Source organism: Polyodon spathula, chromosome 1, assembly GCF_017654505.1.
Source record: "Polyodon spathula isolate WHYD16114869_AA chromosome 1, ASM1765450v1, whole genome shotgun sequence".
Classification (NCBI taxonomy): domain Eukaryota; kingdom Metazoa; phylum Chordata; class Actinopteri; order Acipenseriformes; family Polyodontidae; genus Polyodon; species Polyodon spathula.
The window spans coordinates 3000345-3023563 of NC_054534.1; the positions used below are offsets into that span (position 1 = coordinate 3000345).

Sequence of the window (23219 nt, forward strand, 5' to 3'; positions counted from 1 at the left end):
CACTACATAAATCATATTGGATACATTTCCACTGCCACTGAAATTCAATTCACAAAGTTCTTGTATTCCCGAACTCACATAAAATAGGGATAAGTCTCCCTTTAAAACAAGATGTTAATTCTCAGAAATGTAGGGGTGGAAATAAGACCCCTATTGCACAGCAGTTTAACCCATTCCAGATTTTGCTACAAGCTTAATTAGTCACAGTGAAAAGCCAGGAATGAATCCAACTACTATGCAATGGGAGTATTATTTCCATCCCTACAGTACTATCTAGACATCTTTCTTCAGAGTTAGAAGTTGGTAATGGTAAGAGTTCCATATCCAAAGCATGTTGCATAAAAAAACAAAAACAAAAACTGACGTCACACTTTTTTCCTGCCTATTAAATTGTTAAGACCAAAGCCAGTGGAAACCTCTTAATCCCCCCCAGAATCAAGAGTACTGTGCTGTTCTGTGCAATGAGGAGGAGGAGGAGGAGGAGGAGGAGGAGGAGGAGGAGGAGGTAAAAAGCAAACTGAGAATTAAATCGCTGTCCACGGCCTGAGGTCACAGCAAACATCTTGCCACGCTTGAATTGCTTTTACCAGGACAATCTGCCAATCGTTAGAAATGCATTAGGCTGGGAGCCCTCGACTCATCTCTCCTGTCTAAAACCTTCAATTACTTCAGCTCATCTCTATTCAGGGGGTGGGGGTCAATCAGCCAGCCAGCTTCAGATCCCTCAGCACTGGCAGGGTGTGAAACCCCTCCCACGTGCTGTCATAACATATGACCTGTCTGTGTTCAGAATCACCCCAGGTATATTGTATAATATCATTACTGTCACCGTTCATTAGTCTTGTACTGTACTGCTCTTTACCCCAACAGCCTCAGTGATTTGTTTAGGTATCCACATAATCAGTGTAGTCAAGGCAATTAGGAAAAGAAGACACTTCGCACACAAAGGTAAAGTGCAGAAGTTGATGAATATGCTATTAAAGTGTGGTGCTGTGGGAATGTTGTACCACAACCATGTTCAATCTAGTTAACCATTTAATACATCCCTCCATATGCTTTGTGTGCTCTACTTAATCAGAACCCAGACCTCGTTGGCTGTCTAGTTTGTATGAAGATCTGATCTGCACAGCTGGCCCTTATACCTTGTGCACTAGTGTGTAAACATGTACAATCATAAAGACCACCTGTAAAGAACGACATTCTTTAAAAAAAAAAAAAAACCTTTAATAAGCATGCTTGACTGAATATCAGTAACTAACATACTGTGTCACCCATCAAGGGGAAAAACATATTAGTGCAGTATTGTAAAAAAAGAAAGTTGGTCACTGTGACCTGCTGTACATCCATGCATAATTCCATCAACTTTGAGCACGTGATTGTCAAGAAAAAGCCTTTGAACAAATATGATGAGCATGGACTGGAACAACGAAGACACAGATTGCTTAAATGTAAAAATTGCATTCGGGAATGTATTATACCCGTTCTCATAATAATAATAATAATAATAATAATAATAATAATAATAATAATAATAAAACCATCTGATAGTCCCAAATTAAGTTGTGCCAAACTGTTGCCTCTTAGAACACACGTGTCATTTCTATTGATGTAATATAGTCACAAACCAGCAGTGATAAAGTTTAATACTATCATTGAAAGCTTTGGCCCTAGAAGTTTGAATAACAACGGTGCGCTCAATTCAAGAAGAGAGAAGAATGTGCAAGTAGAAGATTCAATCTCAAAGCTTTTTCAAATTGTCATTAGCACTTTAAAATTATGATTATTATTATGAGAAAGGAAACGCACACAGAACATTTGCCAGACCTAAAACAAACATCTCAAACATTTGGATTTAGGGGCTTGCGAGTCGTTATTTCACTTCCGTTCTAGAATTGTAATTGCTGATTCTCTCTTTTTTTTTTTTTTTAAACAGCAATTTGTCCAAGCCTACCTTTACTTCATTGAGAGTTTAGGAAAACAAATGTATATTAAGAGATTAACTAATAAAGTACATAAGAAATTATTTCATGAATAGGACAGCGGATTTTGGATTATACACAAACACACACACACACACACACACACACTTATTTCTATATACAAGTCTGACTGTTATATTTATTTCTTAGCAGACGCCCTTAGGATGACTTACAGTTGTATACAAAAAATACATAAAGAATTACAGTACAATTAAGAGCAAGATACAAAATACAATGACTTCAGTCCTAATAAGAGCAAATACAAAACACAGTACGATTTGATATCGGGGCAGTTCAAGAGCAGATAACAGTGTTGATAGTTACATCAGGGTTAGAGTGCAAGTGAAATACAAAATACTACAGATTGGGTTCAGTGCCAGATTAAATACAGTAAAACAGGGAGCAGATAAGTGCAAGTTAAAGTGCATTAAAGGCAGAGTGCTATATTGACCAGAAGGGGAGAGTTGAGTTTTACAGGTGTTGTCTGAAAAGGTGCGTCTCAACAAGGGACCGGAAGGTGGTCAGGGACTGGGCAGTCCTGACATCCGTAGGAAGGTCATTCCACCACTGCAGGGTGAGGGTGGAGAAGGAGCGGGCTCTGGAGGCAGGGGAGCGAAGAGGAGGTACAGCCAGTCTTGTAGTGCAGATGGAGCGCAGAGGTCGGGTGGGGGTGTAGGGAGAGATGAGGTCTGGAGGTAGGTGGGTGCAGTCTGGTCAAGGCATCCGTAGGTAGCCAGTGGAGTGAGCGGAGCAGTGGAGTAGTGTGGGAGAAGCAAGGCAGAGAGAACACCATGTGAGCAGCAGAGTTCTGGATGAGCTGGATTCTGGCGGAAGCAAGGAGGCCGGTCAGGAGGGTGTTGCAGTAGTCTAGGCGGGAGAGTACCAGGGTGTAAATGAGGAGTTGCATGGAGTAGTTGGTGAGGAAGGGTCGGATTGTTCATATGTTGAGGAAGGGTCGGATTGTTCATATGTTGCTCAGGAAGAAACGGCAGGTGCGTGCTAGAGAGGAGATGTGGTGGGAGTAGGAGAGGCAGAGGTCCAGGGTTACTCTGAGGTTCTTGGCTGAGGAGGAGTTAGAGAGTGTGGTAGATTCCAGAGGAATGGAGATAGAGCGAGATCAGAGAAGGGGGAAGATGAGGGGAAGAAAAGGAGGTGAGATTTAGAGCGGTTGAGTTTGAGGTGATGCGAGGAGAGGAGATAGCAGAGAGACTGGTAGAGATACAGGAGGGGATGGTAGGGTCAGAGGGGGAGGGAAGATCTGAGCATCATGAGCATAAAAATGGTATGAGAAACAATAGGATGCGATGAGGGGGCCCAGGAAGCTGGTGTAGAAAGAAAACAGGAGTTGACCCAAGACTGATCCTTGGGGGACTCCTATTGAGAGAGGGTGAGGTGTGGAGGTTGAGCCACGCCAGGTTACCTGGTAGGTGCAGTCAGAGAGGTAGGAAGAGAACCAGGCCAGAGCAGTGCCAGAGATTCCCAGGTCAGCGAGAGAGGATAGGAGTTGACAGTCAGTACGTTTACAGAGCGTTTTCTGAAAACACCAGCAGTGAGTACTGGACAGCAGGTTAAATGTCCTTTAAATACAGGCATTACCCATGATTCTGAGTCACGTTACTGAACAAGAAATACAGCAGTGCACTCAAAAAGCAGCCCAGCAGACCCAGTTACCATTCACCAACAGCATAACATTGTTTCACTAGGCAAAGCAGACAGATCTTTATGATTTTACTGGTAGTCGGGTCTCTATGAAACTAAATACAGACCAAGATCAATCAACTCCAGAACCTGCACAGAATCAGCACACTGAACACACCATTTACCCTAACTCACATGTACTGGACAGGCTAAATTATGTTGAAAAGCTGGATGAAGAATTTTAAAGGCTGTGAGTTCACTCTTATAAGAGCAAGACTTTTTTTTTTTTTTTTTTTTTTTTTTTTTAGAATATATGCTAATTATTAGTGTTAGTATTGTTAGGGATATTCCTGTGCTCATCATCTCCTCACATATAGATAATTTACTCTGGATCCAGCACATGCCCTGGCTGTATCCCCACAAGCTTTTAAAAGATCAAAGCATCAAGCCTCCTCAAAAGTCTTTCTATGAACTGTAAAAAGAATGTTTAGAGTTTTTTTTCTCATAAATAATTAGTAACGCAACAGTGAAATGGGAATATAGGGAACTGAAGCACTCAAGCATATTGCAATTGACAATCTCATTTTCAAGATTTCTATTAGATTTGTTCTCTCTATATTGGACTGGGAAAACATTTAAAAAGGAAGTGTCCTTTTCTCCCATTTTAAAACAGCAATCTTATGCTCTGATAGCACTCTATAGCCATATACAAGAGTATACAGTGCAGTTGAAATAAAGCATAAAGACAATTAAACTATGCTCTATAATGAATGCATTGTCTTAGTACACAAGAAACTTGTACACAAAATAAGTGGGCAAAGCATTACAATGTTGAAAAAGATTTCTAATCAAAATGTGTCTGGGTTCATTTTTTTAGTAATCACAGAATATCACACGATTTGGAGTTGTGGCATGTTTTGGGTTCATGATTGACATCAACATATAAATGTAAACACACAGACACACGGGCAGCCATAGACCCTTCACACTACTTAATGTCCCAGCTGGTCTCCAGTGCCTCCCTCCCAGCCCATGTCACTGTTAACCCAGCTAATTGGGTCCGACAGCCTCCGACAGCCTCACACACAGCTAATCAATCAGCTCGTCCCTTCCACTTCTAATTCTTTCACTCAGTAGCCACCTGACGGCTTGAGGAAATAACACACTGCAGAGAGTGGAGGAGACCGGGGGCAGATTAAACCCTTTTAATTAAGTGGTCCCAGAGTCAGTTTCCACAGGAACAAAGGCAACTATCCATTAGTCTTCCTGCTCTTCTGCTGCTCATCCACAGCAATTTGGCAATTTAAAATCAATACCCTTCTGCAACACACAAGTGTGTGGGGGGCTGTGTTTACAATCCCTGTGGTGGGTGTGGGGGGTGTGGGGGGGGGGGGGGGTGGGGGGCTGGACAGATGTTAGCGTGTCTACACCCACACCCCCCGACACAGATGTCTACAATGTGTGTGTGGTGTGTCCCCCCCCCCCCGGACACAAATGTTAGGGACACACACACACCACACACCCCCCCCCCCCGACACAAATGTTAGGGATCCATGTGTGTGGGGGGGGGGGGGGGCTGTGTTTACAATCCCTGTGTGTGTGGGGGGGGGGGGTGCAAATGTTTAGGGATACACAACCCCCCCCCCCCCCGACACAAAATGGGGGGGGGGGGCACACCCCAATCCCTGTGTGTGGGAGGGGGCTGTGTTTACAACAAATGTTAGTGTGGGGGTGGGGGCCCCGTTTACAATCCCTGTGTGGGGGGTGGGGGCTGTGTTTACAATCCCCTTACAAACCCCCTTCCACTGAGCAGGTGAGCAGATGTGCAGGCTCCATGGCCAGCCAATCCCTGGACTTATTTCACAGGCAACCGTGTAGTTGCATCAGCCAATTCACATGCTCACAAGAGAGAAAGTGTTCTCTACTAAGAAATGAAGGCCCTCTGCAGATATTAATGCATAACTCCACATTCAAATCAACAGGGTTTGTTTCAAACACTAACCAGGGGCCATGTTTAGGTCTCAATTCAGAAATAATAATGCATATATTTCTAGCTTAGGGATACTAAATATTTTAAGAAAATGAAAGCTTATAAACCAATACAGAACAATTAGTCCTGTACACCTTACTGCAAATAAATTGAAAACACAGAGACCTCAGTACCAGGGGGCCTGAGAGCCAGCAAATTAAATAAGATTGAAATCAGTATAGAATCAAAAAAAAAAAAAAAAAAAATCTTAAACCTGGACAAACTGCAGTCAGCTCATGGAAAATAATACAAATTGTGTATCCTTCTAATACTTACCCTCGAGAACGGATAAGTCAGACAAACAGATCACAATATCCTAACCAAATACCACTTTGCTAATATAAAAGGACTGATTAGAGTTGGTACTCGAGGGTTGTTATTTTTAAAAGAACAGTCAGGCTGAGCGATAACAGTCTTCCTCATACTGATATAAAAACACTGGCCTTTGTTTAAAATGCTCTGATAAAAGGAAAGTCTAAAAAACAACTTGATCCGTTCCGTTTTTATATAACATTTTACACACACACACACACACACACACACACACACACCTTTTCTGTTTTCAGCTTGTTGCTGGAGCTCTCCAGTGGTAAGCCTCAGCACAGAGAGTAAGGAACAAGCGGTAGGTCAGTAAACTAGCAACAGCTTGTGCCAGTTTAACAGTTATAAAACATATACAAGCGAGTCTGTGTATGTCCTGGAAAGCCTCAAGCCTCACTCTACGTTAGGGAATTCTGTACCAGATAAGGTGGTGCATGCGCTGTATTGTGTGCAATGACAGGGAGGGGGGTGCATGTGGTTAGCAGGGCTTGCTGTGCCACCTGCGCTATTCCCACCGCGCCTGCTCTGCAAACGCCAGGCCCAGATTACCTGCTGCTTGGGGCTCGTTAACAGGTACAGAACAACCTCTCTGGATTATCATTTTGTCAGATCACAGGAGGCCTTGTTAATAGCAAGGCAGGGGCCCACTGGGTGTACGAAGTGGAGCTGGTGAAACAATTCAACGTCTTCATTTAGAGACAGCTCACAGCAGCTTAAAAGAGACGTCAAGGACTCAGACTGGACTTGCTGCAGCACTGTGCTAACTGGTGCTGTAGAATTGCATTTAAAATATTTGGCCACTGATGGCCAAGCACAAAGTTATGTGAAAGGCTAATACTTAACTACTATCTTTATTCCTTGTCCCTATACAAGATCTATTTTTTAGCTAGTGTTAGACCTACTCTAAGCAGAATATTATTATTTATTTGTTTAGTACTGCCTCTTCCCCAGATTACATTACAATCCAGTATAATAAAAGAGATTTAAAACGGTATCAAAGCAAATGTCAGTAATTCCAAGAAATAAAGCTGGATGATTGAAGGCAGTTTCCCCAGACTCATTATAGATATTCCCTCCAAAGTGAACAGAATTTTTAACAGAACTGCAGAGTTCATCTGATGAGATTCTCTTCACAGTTCCAGCAGCGTGGCAGAGGGAGTGTATCTGATGTGAAGCAGGGTTGGAACCACAGCTCAGATACTCACTCACTGTCGGACTTTGGGGCAAAGGTTAGCTGGGTTACCATGTCAACATGCTTTACAGTCAGGTTCATCGCAGCTTCTAGACCACTGCTGTCCAAAGTATACTTTTTTCTCAAGGTCTGGTGGATATCGCTTGTCACTGTTTTAAACTCATAGAAACCAGGACTAACGGTTACAGCTGGAAATGAAGTGGAGACACTTAGGACAGTAGGAGACTTTCTGACACAGTGGTGAGGCTATAGAATGGGTTACCTAGCCGTGTTGTTAATGCAGACCCAACCTTACAAAGTTGTGAGATCATCAGCCACTTGGAACAGGACAAGCCTTGATGGGCCCATATGGTCTCCCCTTATTCATAAATGTTTTTGTGTTCTAAAACAGGCACACTTGATAGAATTTCACATGCCCTGCTTCTGGTGAGTTAGATACTACATACAGCATGTGTCTCTTCAGAAGAACATGCTTTTTCCTGGTCCTCATAGCAGAAAATACCATTATTAGAACATGCATGCATATTGCAGCCATGACAACGGAATGTCTCGACTCATCCTGGGGAATGCTCTCTCCTGGCTCACATGGCATTGCCAATTTGTTCTCATTTAGTTACAGATAACAGGCCCTTTGTGGATTCTGATAAAAGACCTTCCCTTCACTCAGTTTCAAAATGGCTTCCATCATCTACCAAAATCACTGATACCATCATACCTCTGGATTCTATTCATTATCATCCCAAGACACTACTAGGCAATAGCAAGAGAACATGCAAAATGTGCAATGAGTTAGCATGGAGTAAAACTCACCACAAAGTATTGCAAGCAGCGTGCAGTTTATTGTTACTCAAGACAAACACAGTACTGCAGAGTTGCATGCATTGGCTAGGAGCAGCCTTTACGGTATTCCAGAGTGACAATTCTCATACTGTACTGCATTACAGTAACCTAAGTGATTGTAGCTAAGAGTTTATTCCATACATTCTCCTCGTCTTGCACCTTCATGCACTATAGTTTCTAATGAGTAGATTCAAACTAAACCAATGCTCTCTGACAGTCGTGCACTTTCATGGTCACCTGGAGTTTGAAAAATTGTCCCCACTCCTTTAAGATTGCCTTTTTGGGTAGTAACCAACCAACCGGCAGCTTCCCAAATGACCGACATTCTTTGAAGTCATTAAGATGCAGGAATCTGAAGACAATGAGGTGAAAATCAGAGAGGAAGTGCAAGTGTAGCAAATTTCCTGGAGTAGAAATCAAGCAAACAGAGCTTTCTTTACCTGATGTACTACCGGTACATGTTTTAAATGAATACACTTTCTGAAATATCAGGTTTCTTTCACCACTGCAAATTTGAGTCAAAATAGGTCGACGAAATTGCATGATAGGTAAAATTGATGAACATATTTGGTTAGCTACAGCCACTTTAACAGGGCATTACACTGGTTCTCCCTTAGCCAAGCTTGATTCAGCCTACCCTCTCAAAACACTCTTCTACACTCTGGACCAAAAGTGAGAACCTGAGGGGCAGGGCCCCCATCCTTCCTAGCATTCGCAACGTTATAAGCAAGTTCAGCAATGTCTTTATATTTCAGATACACGGCAGGAGGTTACTGCAGTACTGCTGACAACATTCATTCAAATCCAGTGACAGAACGACAGGGCGGATCACACTGCTCCACATTACACCAAGTTGCTCAGCAGATGTGGTGCTTCATCCAATCAACTATTACAGCAATGAAAAACAGCTACATTTAGAAGTATTGAAAGAAACCTGATGAATTCAACAGCAAAGGTTTTGACCAGAATCCTCTCAATGTCTTCATCAGCCAAAGCTTGATCCAAGGACAGTAATTCTCTGGATTCATCTGCTTAGCTTTCTTTTTCAGTACACTGTACATGTTGTTAGTGCTTCATGCAAGTGCAGAGAGTGTTCTGTTTATTTCACTCATGAAGATATTAACTCATTAACAGGGATTTGGGTAATTTATTTCACAATGTGCCAGCAGCTCTCAATGGAGATGTTCAGGCTTGGTCACACATCTTAGAAGATGTTCTGTTGTGACTTGAAAAGGGCAGGCCTTGCTGAATTGAGAGAACTGAACTATAAAACCACAGACAGAGACACAGCAATGATGACAGCATTTGTGTTCTCTTCAGCGCCAGTTATTTTTTTAAATACAATAAAACTGCACATTGTATGGGTTTGGAGCACCTCCTTCAGCAGCTGTCAAGTTTTAATCCTCCTTAAGCAACTGGCTTCCTGGATGACTGGCCATGGGGAAATCAAGGATGTCTGGATGTCACAGGCAGGAAGAAAGCTCAGTTGCACCTGCCTATTTCCTGCTCCTGCACTCCAGATCAGGACCAAGCAGAACTGTGTATTTGTGTGGGTGGGGTGGGAGGACCCTTTGGGGTGTTTCTTAGCTTCCTATCTGTTGTCGCTAGACAGACTTGTATAGTAAATTTGATCATGTTCTGCGCTGAATCTGCAAATGAGGTGACAGTATTATTATATATTATAATAACCCTGGTTCCCATAAATAGAAATCCAACCTTTGCCGTATGGGTGTTTACCTGGAAAAAGACCCTGAACTTAAATAAAATGATATTAAAGCTGCGCACAGTGCTGGTGACGCAGTCATGTCTGCCACCGAGGGCACATAAGGACTGCCCGCACAGATCACAGCATAATTTTAACTTCAAGCCTGCTGTAATCATGGACATGGTGACCTTGAAGGTTAATGGTTACATTTCTATTTCAGGGAACCAGGGCTATGATAATAACCTAATGTTCCCTTATCAAGTACGAAATGTAACCATTACCATATAGGTGAGTGTGCCAGAGCTACTGCAAGGGCAATATTGCAGAAGGACTGGAATGCTACAAGGCTAAGCCGAGAGGCTGCTTTGTGTGTTACCACGTGGAACTCCAATAACAAGTAGCTAGGGCTACAAAAACTCCCCTTATGTCTATGTTGTAAGGGTTGACCCTGAAGCCCACACCGCGGCACTAAAAATGTCTGACAGACAGAATAAAGCCCACGACGTCGCCATGCCCATTTGGAAAGCCACGGTTTAGACATGTCTTGACCGCGGGACCTCGCCCCATAACAGACAAAAAAAAAATTTTCCGACTACCTCCATTTTTTCGTCCTGTCAACATAAGCCAGACCAGAGCATATGGAGCGGCCACTCATTGTCAGACTGGAAAGGAAGTGGATGGAGCGCCTCCAATTCCACAGGTTGAATACAACAGGGGGATGTCTGCTTGCTAGAGTCCCAACAGCCTTCGTAAGACGGCAATGAGACACTGTGGGAGAGACTGAGGTCTAACACTTACATTTTTAACTCCGGCCGGAGTAAAGCAGCTTGTGAGCCTTGCTTGGTCCCTGGGAAGGAGTGACATGTGTGAAGCCGGCAGCGCAAGGCACAAAGGCACCGCGGGACATAGCGGGCTGTATGTAAAAATGACGCTCACACAGATGAGGCAGTCCGGTTCTGCTGATGCTACATTGTTGTTCTTTTCAGCACTTTTGTGTTTGTGTCTCAATTATTTGTACTAAAAACTCATTGTCTACATATCAAACAATCAATGATTACATAACATACCAGGCTGTTTATTAAGATATTCTGGGGGTGGGGGTAATTAAATTAATATCACAAGCTATTGTGGGTACTAGAAGAGAGAGAGCGCGTGCGAGAGATGTGTAATGCAGAAAAAGGATTGCTAAACAAGGATAGATTTGCAATGAATGTTAAAACTTGATTTAAAATAAAATGTTTTTTTTCTGCTGATAATTCGACTGAAAAAGTGTCCCTATCGTGCTCAAGTACTCTAATATAACTCAGTGTGGTCTGGACTTCGGTAGCTCAGCATGCAGACAGTGAAGAGAATGCATTGTGAGAAGTGTGTTGAGGACACACACACACACACACACACACACACACACACACACACACACACACCCATCATCATCATCATCATCATAGGGATCACCTGTAATCCAGAAATGATTGACACCACCACTACCCTGAAAGCTCTTTAGAGATTCTCAATGCCATGATTGGATTATGAAGGCAAATCAATGCTCTGGCACCATCATCCACCGCGTAGTTCATGCCACTAATTGAGAAAGAATATTAACCCGCTACAGCATAGCAATAAACACATCATCGGCAAACAACAAGCACAGCATGGTAAACACTATGCACAGCTACCAAAAACACAACGGTTGCAAACGTTTCTAAAATGTGGGTTCAGCTTTCATTTTGAGGTCTCTGTGCTTGAAACAGCAGTATTACCGTAACATAAGTGCGCCCAATTACACTGTCAATATCCAATCTACATTTTAAAAAAACACACACACTGGGACAGCTGCTTGTTCCCACACCTGCCTTCTTTCTTCTGTCATTCTATAGACAGACTTGTATTGATTTTGTTTTTATTGATGTGATTGATGTAGGGCGAATGGATAAAGCATGAGCACGCATGGATTAGGAATTGACTGGAACCCACGACTGCTCCAATTCCATATCTCCAGCAGTCTTTCTGTGTTTAGAGGGAGTGTTTATAGGCATGGAAGTTTAACAAAACACATTCCATACAAATGAGATAAACTTATCCAGTACAAATTCTATGTCCACAGGGAAAATTAGAAATGTTTATCTTGTAAGGAGTAATCTGTTGACTCAAGAACTAATACTTACCCCATCCGACATATTCCAATGTTGGTGGCTGCAGAAAAGTATTTGCTGTTATAGTGCTGCCTGTAGTTTATTATTTTTTCAATGTATTTATTATTTTTTCAAATGTATTTATTATTTTTTCATACACCTACAGTACACTTCAGAATGTAAATGGGGCTCTGTAATTTTGTTCTGTGTAAGTCAAACACATCTGTTGTGCTGTTAATGAAACTCAAATTAAAAGCACAACCTGTTTTTTTTGCAACTCTTAAACTCCAATGATAAAAGTGCTGTGTCCTAACCACCTGCTAGTGCTCTATGAACTTGGCAAGGCAGGACACACCTGTAACTCAGAATGTCCCACTGTATGAACTTGGCAAGGTAGGACACGCTGGTAACTCAGGATGTCCCACTGTATGAACTTGGCAAGGTAGGACACACCGGTAACTCAGGACATCCCACTGTATTGAGCCATTTTAATACGGCTTGTATAATTCACACCCTTATAAAACAAACGAGAGGTGTGAAGGAGGCTAGCACTCTGAGGACAGCGTCACAGACAAAGATCTGGGACGCAGCCAGTAAATCACTGCTGGAGGAAGAGGATGATTAAGAATCAGGGAAGGAGGTTCAGACAAATCAAGTGGGATGTTCAATAACCCAGCCCTTCCATTCAGAGCTGTAGTTAAGAGGAGAGCCGCTGTGACAGGTAAGAATGTACTGCCCTCAGGGAGTCTATTTAAAGATGTTCTAGATCGAGTCGTCATCTTTCTGCTAAACACATCCAGGAGGAGAAAATACAAGTCTGACACATAGCACTGGAGAATGTAAAGAAACAATAGTGAGGTCACGTGACATGTCATGTCATGTCATGTCACGCACTATATATAAATATCCATATAAGCTGTTCAGTGACAATCCTGGCAAAGCAGAATGATCTCAGTGACTTCACAAGGGACCTGGTAGTGGGTGTCTGTGTAACCAGCCCTGCCCTCTACACAGTGGCTGCATTAACCATGAAGATCTCCAACCGAAAGCACAACTGTGCTCAGTGGCAGTCGTGCCTGCCGTCAGTAACATGACAACGTTGATCACTGTGGTGTATATCCATCGCATGCCCATGCAACAATGTAATCTATTTACTGGAACTCCCAGATTCCAAAACACTTAACAAGTTGTGTCAAACAAGCAAGTCTTGGCAATCGGACAAAATGGTTCTCTAGCTATATGCAAAACTGTAAAATGACATTCAGCAAGACAGGTCGGAAAGACAGATAGACAGAGCTGAAGAAGGCCCTTTGCAAGTTTTGCTCAAATTCGACCAGCATTTTCTAGATGTGTAAAAGTATAACATGTGAAATAAGCAGGTCCACCCTCCTGTACTATATCCCTCAGGTCGGGCTGCTGAGAAGTCTCACATGAGTCTGTAGGTTTACTTTTAGGAGCGGTTTATGCAGCTATAGGGATAGAGCAGTTTACTTAACAGGGACCTGATAGCACAGACTCACAGCTACTGATCATTTACAGGGATGGAAATGAGACTCCTGTTGCACAGCAGATTCACCCGGTCCAGGGTTTAATACAAGCTTGATTAGCCACAGTGCATAGGTAACAAGCTCAGATGAGTCTTATTAAACTCATAGTAAAACCTGGAATGAAGCAAACTGCTATGCAAAGGGAACCTTCTTCTCATCCCCGATTTAAATAATGCCCTTAATTGAAGGCAGCCCAGGACTGGTGCAGGGCTGTGCGAGCACTCTGTGCCACACATACCCTCTGACAATGTGGATTCACAGCTGGAACAGAAACCATGTCATTGTGATCAGTGGTTATCTTTTATAATAAGAAAAATGGATAATGCACAGGGGGTTCATCACATCTTCATTCAAGGATTCCATCAAGATCTCAGCTAGAAGAACCCCAGCAAGTAGGAAGCAATGAAATCAGCTACGCACACACATGGTAACAGCTTGACACACCTTTCTGCATACCTTTTCAATCTAACTGTAACAGGCAGTGTTTTGTGGTGCACTTATGTTATGGATTCTGACCTCCGTCAATGAAATGAGGTTAAAAAAAACAAGCTCAGAGACCACAAATGCAAACAAGTGCGTCTCTTTTGCACAGTGGTCAAGACACTCGGTTGCCGGTTTAACCCAGCCTCAGCCCTGTAACATATACAGCGTACAGCACTCAGCATGACACAGTCTATCAGTAACATTCGTGCATCAGTATTACGTTAACAATTACAAGGTTACACAGTTGATACTTCAAGCAGGAAAAACAAACTGTCACCTATGAGAGACAAAAGACCCTAAAACAAAATACGAACTGTACAAAAAAGCAGCAGTTAGTGTTAGAAGCGCACGCACACACCTGGCTGTTTTAAATTTTAAAAAATGACCATAATATCTGATAGAAGGATGGGAGGCTACTGTACTACCAGTAGCAGATTAATCATGGGGCAGGGCCCACACTCAGAAGGGGCCCATAACGACCTAAATATACTTTAGTATCACAGAAGCACTCTGTCTTTATAGCTTATGTTTTTCTTGCGTGCACCAGTCATTTACATGAGCATGGCGTCACTGTCAGTACCCGCATGAGTACACACTGCAGGCACGGGTGAGAGCATGTGAAGAATCACCATCGACAAGTGATTTGCACAAAATCATGAAAAAACATTTAAGTGGTGCTCAGAAGCACAAACGTAAAGCTTAAATTGTTGCAACTACTGCAAAACTGCCCTTACTTGGTTAACAGCGCTGCCACATCACTCACTGCTTCGACTGATGTAGGGACTCCCGATGATAGTAACGAGTGAGCTGTAACGTTGATACACCGGCCCACGCTGACAATGGCTCTAACGAACACGTGGCTCTTATTATGCTGCTTCTGATGAAATTCTTTCCCCCCCACAGTCACAAAACAGCACCCTGCCAATTCATAATAACGATACACCCTCCTGCGGCGCTGCCTTGTGGACTGCCGATGCTGGCATCCAAAACACTGGGTAGATATGGACCCCAATCTGTGTTGAAATCACGATGGAAATTACTCTAACTCATCAAGACAACATCAAGGACAACATCATTCGAACTCTTTTTATGCATTTTCTTTTTTACATTCAGTATGTTTACATGAGGTCAAGTTTTCCCCAAACTAATGCATCAGAAATGAAAACAAATATCTGACTGAATCCGAAATTGGTTTTCTGATGAAGACAACTTAGAATAATAAACAAATTACAATTCTGATAAGTTCACCTGTACACATAGATTTAACATTTGTGTATCTATTTTAGAATGCATAATGTTTTTCTCAATTCTGGCAGGACAACTTCCCAAACGCCACACAAACTGTTTAAAGATGTAAATTGAATAGCAGAAAATATGTTTTAAAAGTTTGTTATATGCAGAAGGGCCTTGTTTACCATTCCCCCTAACATTTTGAAATCCACCCCATTTGCCGGAACACAGGGGGGAATCCATCCTGATAGTTCATATGAGAAATGTGAAGGGTGAGAAAGTATGAAGTCTCTCTTTTAGTGGGAGCAATGCACAGCTGGTGTTTTGGTCAGCTTTGGCTTTTGTTAGTTGTTTTTACCCACAGTTTTTTTTGTATATATCCTAGTATTGCCACCCGCATCTGCAACTCAAACTTGTAAATATTGTAAATATAACCTGCGTGCCTGTGTGGCGTGTCAAAGACAACGTCTCTGTCAATCTCCAGTCTTACAGTGCTCCCCCAGACCCCCTACTGCGGGGGGAAACAACAGGGGCCCACAAATCTGTTGGCGCCAGGACCACAAAAGGATAATCTGGCTCTGTGTACAACCCACTGTTTGTTAGGGACAGATCGAAACAAATAATCCAAGAAACCTGAATAATCTTCAGGTTACAAACATTTAATTTGAATCAGATTACATGAGTAAATGAATAATACAACATCAGTGGGCAGAAAACAAATTTTATTCCAGGGGAAAAATTACTTTTTTTGCAAAAAAAAAAAAAAAAAAGAAAAAGAAAAAGAAAAAAAAGGTCACACCAGTCAATAACCCGTTCTCTCTCTCCAAAGTTTCTCGGTATTTTTGAGATCTTGCTTCTGAAACTTGTATTGTCTTGAGGAAGATGAAGTGAGACTAGGGTATGTAACACTGCAAAGAACATTGCCATGGGGTACCCAGCATTCATCCTCCTCTGGCCAGTGATCCACCAGGGTGGATTAATTGGATATACAAGTCCCCAGATTCCTCAGAGACATTTTCAATCAGACCCATCAAATACGAATCTGCACAGATGACAGAAACAAAACTTCCTCTCTGATATAAAACTGCATCTTCTTCCTGAGCTGTGGATTCAGAGCCAGCCCAGGAGATATTTACAGTTTCTGATTCACTTATAGAGAGGGAAGACTTGAAGCCGAGTGGGGAAAAGGGGATGAATCTATCAAGCCATTTAGTGCCCTTTATGGTTAATGCAGACTTTTTATGGTTAATGCGGACCTGAACCTATGTTTTAAGAGTTCAGCGCTGGCCATGATGTCTTTTCCAGATACAAAGATGATTATGCTGTCGAAGGCAGTTTTGCAGAATGAATACATGTCTTCAGGGATTACAATCTGGCCATCACTGGGACGCTGCAAGTTCGTTTTTGCAGTCTTTCACTTGAGTGTTCCCCTAAAACCATCACAAGAGCCTTTGCCATGTGAAGTGGCAATAAAATTCCATTCTACATCCAAGCTGCAGTCCAGTTGATGGTGGCAGATTTATGAAATTGAACTATTTTTTGTATTGGGCAGCACAACCATCACTGAATTAATGCATTTTCCTCACGTGGGGAAGTTTCTCCTTCACTTGGGGAGGTGTTTCGATTGAATTTGTGGCACCTATTATACTCTACATTCTCATATTCTCAAGTTCTCATATTCTGGACTGACTGCAAAACCTGGATTAACATCTTCCATACTTCATTACTATGGTAGCAGTGCTAGTAACAGCTCCATGAAATGGGGGGGAGGGTTTTTTTTTTTTTTAAAGCAAACCAAAAATAACACCCGTCTGAAATTTTGCACAGACAAAGCCGAGGTAATGACCTTTTCTTGGCAATGTGAAAGGTCAAACACGAAGTTGTAACTTCCTTTTGTTTTCTTTCAGATGTATTTTGAAATTGCCTTTCAATTTCCAATAAAATGACTCCTCTCAAGTCTGTAGCACAAACCGTTTTTGAGTAGAAGGCTGATGAACGTTAAGGGGGTGACCCATCACCCACATTTTAACCTCTCTATAACTTTTGACCCCTTGACCTGATCAGTTGAAAAATGTAAATGTGAGATTGTTTGTCCGACACAACCTTAAGAGCCAAGTTTGGTATAAAACCAGAGACGGTATGGTTTAAAATCCAACTTTTCTGGGTTATTTGTCATGGAATGACCCAGGCAGGATTGCACTGCTCTTCTTTCACATGCAAGAGACACCAACAGTACAGGAATCCTGCAGGAATCCTTTAGTTTATGTATTCTCCCTTCGAGGTGAGCGATGCACCAACCGTACCCCTGCAGGAATCCTTTAGTTTATGTATTCTCCCTTCGAGGTGAGCGATGCACCAACCGTACCCCTGCAGGAATCCTTTAGTTTATGTATTCTCCCTTCAAGGTGAGCGATGCATAATGTGGTCCATTAGAGCCTTAATAATCCTGAGCTATTCAGTACCCATGCAGTGCTGCCAAGACATCCTGGTGAGCACAGGACAGAGAGAAACTGAGGACATGCACTTAATATCATGAACTAGTTCAGGCATTTCAAAGACGAATGACATATTAACACTGCGGAGGTCCAAGGTGCAATGCCGACAGAGGACCCTGCTCACAATAACTAGGTTCATGCCAATTGCAGCTACAGCAGAAATACAACAAAAAACAGTAATTAGATATACAGAGGCCTTGCTGCAATGTGATGCACCGTGAGCTACACTGCTTAGTCTAAGGACATGGATGCTAATCGGTATACAGTGCTGCTCTAGAGCCAGGGTGTTTGTTCATGTGTTTGTTTTACCAGTTTCAGGTGTGTGGATATTGCTGTACCACTGATAAACAGACCTGGACACCATGAAATACACATTGAGTGTTTGTTCTTTGTTGGCAATTAAATGAATTACAATATCCCTGCCAGCAGTACACTATATCCGTTTAAAGTCTTAGGGTCCCATACAGTTATAAAAAGAGCTGACACACATTTCAGAAGGGTTTGTACCGCATGCTCCTGCACTGAAAGAGCTTCCTGTAAACGTGAACCATGATAACAAAAATCCAGTTAGGAGAATACGACGCCAAGCATGAAATCCATATTCATAACATCTTTCTGTTGCAATATGAACAAACTGTCAAGTCAAATATGTTTTAGTTAAATAAATAAATACATAAATAAATACTTGTGGGATGCTGCAGCTTTAAAATCTATTCTACCACAACTCTGTCTCCAAACTGCTGTCCAGAAACGTCATAACAACTGAGATTCCATCAACACCTACAGACCTTCACAGTAAACAGCAGCAAAGACAGAAAGAAAAATCAATTCAGGCTTACCTGGGGGTCCATGGAGTTTGGCTTTTTTGACTGAAGTGTAGAAAAAAAAGGAGAGAGAAAAAAAAAACAGCCAGTTAGTACTCACACTGACACAAAACACATTAACCTGAAAACTTTAACTGCAAGCCCTTATCAGGACATATTAATTAATTAAAAAGACTTCAGCATTAATGTCTATAAGGCATAAAATACTTTAAATAAGGAGTTACAGGTTTGTTGTAGTTGTTTAAAACACTAAACAGCTGTTACCTAGGGGCCTGTCTTCATTCTTTATTTGTTCTACTTAATTTAGTTATAAAATCGCTTGCCTTTTACAGGACTGTACTCACTATGAGCCAGCTTGTCTTGTCACTGAAGCGTCACAAACCCTTTTAATAATGCAACAGGTTTCAGAAGCTTTGCCCTTTAATAAGATCTTTCAAATGCATTCTCTGTTTCTTACCTGCTGTGGGTGGAGTGAAACAATACACCGTGCACGAAGGTTGGATGTCCACCACCTTGTCAGCACAACTCTCCGTTAAGGACCCACAGGGGTCATTAGACAGCGAATCTCAAAGACTTACAGGACTACAGTAGATCACGGCATGTTTTTCTGATGGCAAACTACTGTATAAGCAAATCTAACAAGTCTCCTAGTCTAGGCATATACAAATGACTGCTATCCAACTTGTGTGCCCTCAGTCATGCACCGTGTTAATGCCGCTCATCAGAAACGAACCACAACTTGAAAGTTCTCAGAAAGTAGCAGAATCTCTGAGGCTTGTTGCAAAATCACTTCTGAAAGATTCCCCACAGTAAAGTGTAATAAAGCATAGTGCATGAATGGCAAGGCATGGGTAAGCATTGTTAATAATAGCAAGGTATGGCAAAGCATCTATACATCTTTACAAAAAAAAAACAACACCACACAATTGCAAACCATGGTAAATGTGTGGTATAATCACAGGGAAAAGCATGGTAAAACTGCAAAAACACTGTGGTAAACTTTTATAAGGGTTGAAAAGGTTGCATGATGTTCAATGAGAAGACCGAAACTGTGGTATTTTCTGGGATACTGTCGGCATCTTGCAAAGGACCATACAGACAGCTGGAAATAAATCACCTAACTGCATGGCTCAAATCGTGGAGCACACAGGAAGACATCACCGAAGCATTCCTTGAACAATGGACTACATTCTACAACAAGGACAATACCCTGACTTAGTCTTTTCAAATAAGGAAGACAGAATAACTAAAACAGAGGTCAGAGAACCACAATTTTCGATGACAAGTGTGCAGAAAAACTGAGAAGCATTCCTCCCAGTGACAACACAATGTCTTAGTGAATATGTGACATTGCAGAGCATTTGGAAGCCCAGCTTATTACTCGGTTACAGTCTTCCGGGGATTTTGCTATCCAACTTGACGAGAGTACTGATGTTTCAAATTGTGCGACACTGTTAGTTTATGTGAGGGACGTGTGGCAAGATCACTTTATAGAAGATTTGCCGTGTTGTTAATTTCATTAAAGGAAGCTCGCTGAACAGCAGGCTTTTTGAAGCGTTATGTTCAGAAATGGGAGCGGAACTCATTTACTGTTTCACACTGAAGTACGGTGGCTGTCGAGGGGCACAGTACTAACAAGGGTGTACGAACTCAGGAATGAGATTCACATTTTGTCTGGTAGAGAAACAGTCTAACTTTGCAAATTTGAATGACAATGCCAATTGGTTAATAAAGTTGTCATATCTCGCTGACATGCTCTCAATTTTAAACAAACTCAATTTGAAGTTACAAGGAAGAGGCAATGATCTTTTCCGACACTGGGAGCAAATACAAGCATTCCAAAATTCGTTAGTACTGTGGCAAGCACGATTCAGAAGTAATCGTCCCAGATACTACATGTTCCCAACACTGATGAGAACAGCATCGGTGAAGAAAAAGTGAATGACATTAGAAGTGTTACAGTTACATCTTGCTGCTCCGTCTGACAGTTTTAGTCGCTACTTTCCTGCAGAGGGGTTTGAAAATCTGAAAGAATAGCTTTGGGTGAAAGATTCTTTTGCTTTCGAAAATCCTGAATCAATAATGGAGCTAAACTTGATGCCTGAGCAAGTAAACAAGTTGCTGCCACTCACCTGTGATAGCACACTGAAAACACGCCACAAGACATTACATTCGTCATCGTTTCGGATCAGTGTTTTCAAAGAATATCCACTGTTAAATAAGATTAGTGTTCTATTGTTGCTGCCATTCACAACAACCTACATGTGCAAACTGGGATTTTCGACTTTGACAAGGTTAGAAACGAAAGAAAGAAACCGACTCAACAGCGCACCTGACCTGCGAGTAGCGCTTTCATCCTGAGATCCAGATTGGAGTGAGATCATGAACAGCAGGCAGGCCCACCCGTCACATTAGCTAAGTAAACCTTACCTGATCGTCTTTTTTTTTTTTTTTTTTTTTAACTGAATTTAAAAAAAAAAAAAATTATACAAGCAACGTCAATGTCTAATTTTAATTATTGCTTAAAGTGAAGCATGTATCTATTGTGCAGGCTTTATTGTGATTTTATGAAAACTAGTCAGAAGATATTGTTTTGGGTCGCAGGGTTAAAGTGTGTTGCCTCCAATGGGTCATGAGAAAAAAAGTTTGAAAACCAATGTCACAAAGGAAGAGAAAAAAATAGCAAATACATTAAATGATAACTTTTCACAAGTTTTAACAAAGGAGGATACAGACAACATGCCCCACGTCAACCTGTTCCTATCCAGTTTTAAATAACTTTAGCATAACAGAGGCAGAAGTGTTGAAGGGACTAGGAGATCTAAAATAAACAAATCCCCTGGGCCGGATGAGATCCTCCCAATAGTACTCAAAGAAATGAAAGAAGTAATTTACAAACCGCTAACCAAGATCATGCAGCAGTCTCTTGACACAGGGGTTGTACCGATAGACTGGAAAATTGCAAACGTATATCCAATCCACAAAAAGGGAGAGGTAACTACAGACCAATAAGCCTGACGTCTATTATATGGAAACTTACAGAAACTGTAATAAGATCCAAAATGGCAAATTACCGCTATGGAAACAGTATCCTGGGAGACAGGCAGCATGGTTTTAGGAAAGGGAGATTGGGTCTAACTAACCTGCTTGATTTTTTTGAGGATGAAACAAAAATCGACAGTGGATAATTGCAAAGCATATGACATGGTTTATTTATATTTCTAGAAATCTTTTGACAAAGTCCCGCACAAAAGATTAATTCTCAAACTGAATGCAGTAGGGATTCAAGGAAATGCATGCACATAGATAGGGAATAGTTAACATGGAGAAAATAGAAAGTACTGATTAGAGGAGAAACCTAGGAGTGTGGTAACCAGTGGTGTACCACAGTGATCAGTATTAGGTCCTCTGCTCTTCCTAATCTACATTAATGATTCTGGTATAGTAAGGAAACATGTTAAATTTGCAGATGACACAAAAATAGGAGGAGTGACAAACACCATTGCAGCAGCAAAGATCATTCAAAATGACATCATTCAGAACTGGGCAGACACATAGCAAATGACATTTAATACAGAAAGGTGTAACGTACTGCGCGCAGGCAATAAAAATGTCCATTACAAATATCATATGGGAGATACTGAAATTGAAGCAGGAATCTATGAAAAAGATCTAAGAGTTTATGTTGACTCAGAACTGTTTTCATCTACATAATGTGGGGAAGCTATCAAAAAGGCCAACAAAATGCTTGGATATATACTGAAAAGTGTTGAATTTAAATCAACTGAAGTAATGTTAAAACTTTACAATGCATTAGTAAGACCTCATCTAGAATCTTGTTTTCAGTTCTGGTCACCTCGTTACAAAAAGGATATTGCTGCTCTAGAAAGGGTGCAAAGAAGAGTGACCAGAATTATTCCAGGCTTAAAAGGCATGTCATATGCAGACAGGCTAAAAGAACTGAATCTATTCAGTCTTGAACAAAGAAGACTATACGGCAACCTGATTCAAGCATTCAAAATTGAAGCCGCCACCCTGGGATCCTTCAAGAAGCTGCTTGATGATATTCTGGGATCAAGAAGCTACTATCAACCAAAAACGAGTAAGATGGGCCGAATGGCCTCCTCTCGTTTGTAAACTTTCTTATGTTCTTATTGAAGAACCCAAAACAAATATGTTCTAAAATGTGATTTATTGTTGTATTTTAAAAAAAACCACAAACAGCTTAGGAGGTCTGTGAAACCAGCCGTAACAATAAAATAATAATAACTTTGAAATGCCCTTTCTGTTTCTTATTGGAAATAACATATTGAAATGCATTACAGCAGTCTCAGAGATGTGACCTATGTGATAGTATTGGGAATTGCCAGAAGGGTAAAAGAGACCTGACAATCTGTTACATAACCATTGAGAAGATAAACACACACACCCTGTCTTTATAATACATTTTACCGAGAGAGAGAGAGACAGAGAAAGAGAGAGAGAGAGAGAGAGAGAGAGAGAGAGAGAACACACACACCTTTGTTGAAGCCAGGAGCAGTTCCATTCTTTTTTTGTATCTGTTTCTTGCTGGTTTGAAAGTGTGCTTCCTTCTACACAGACACTTTGACTTATCTAGTCTATGCCCCTTTCACACTGGCACTTCTACCCTTGTCCAGGCCTGGGTTTTATCTACCCGGGTCACAACCCTGCATAGTGTGAAGCCATGTAAATGGGTTGTACCCGGGTTAACTTGGGTCCCAGTCACCCACCTCAGGATGTGGGTCGACATGCTTTGACCCGGGCTGAGTGAGACAAAATGCAT

The 23219-nt window shown here is 41.6% G+C and overlaps 1 protein-coding gene across 7 annotated transcripts in view; it reads right to left on the reverse strand.

Annotated features, from left to right (window-relative positions):
- The window catches only part of LOC121309409 (protein unc-13 homolog B-like), a 211819-nt gene that overhangs the window by 142709 nt on the left and 45891 nt on the right, over nt 1-23219 (reverse strand). For all 7 annotated transcript variants that reach the window (XM_041243405.1, XM_041243469.1, XM_041243235.1 and 4 more), the window contains exon 2: nt 18431-18460. In XM_041243405.1, the coding sequence (XP_041099339.1) occupies nt 18431-18460 (30 nt within the window). The remainder of the gene's footprint in view (nt 1-18430; nt 18461-23219) is intronic.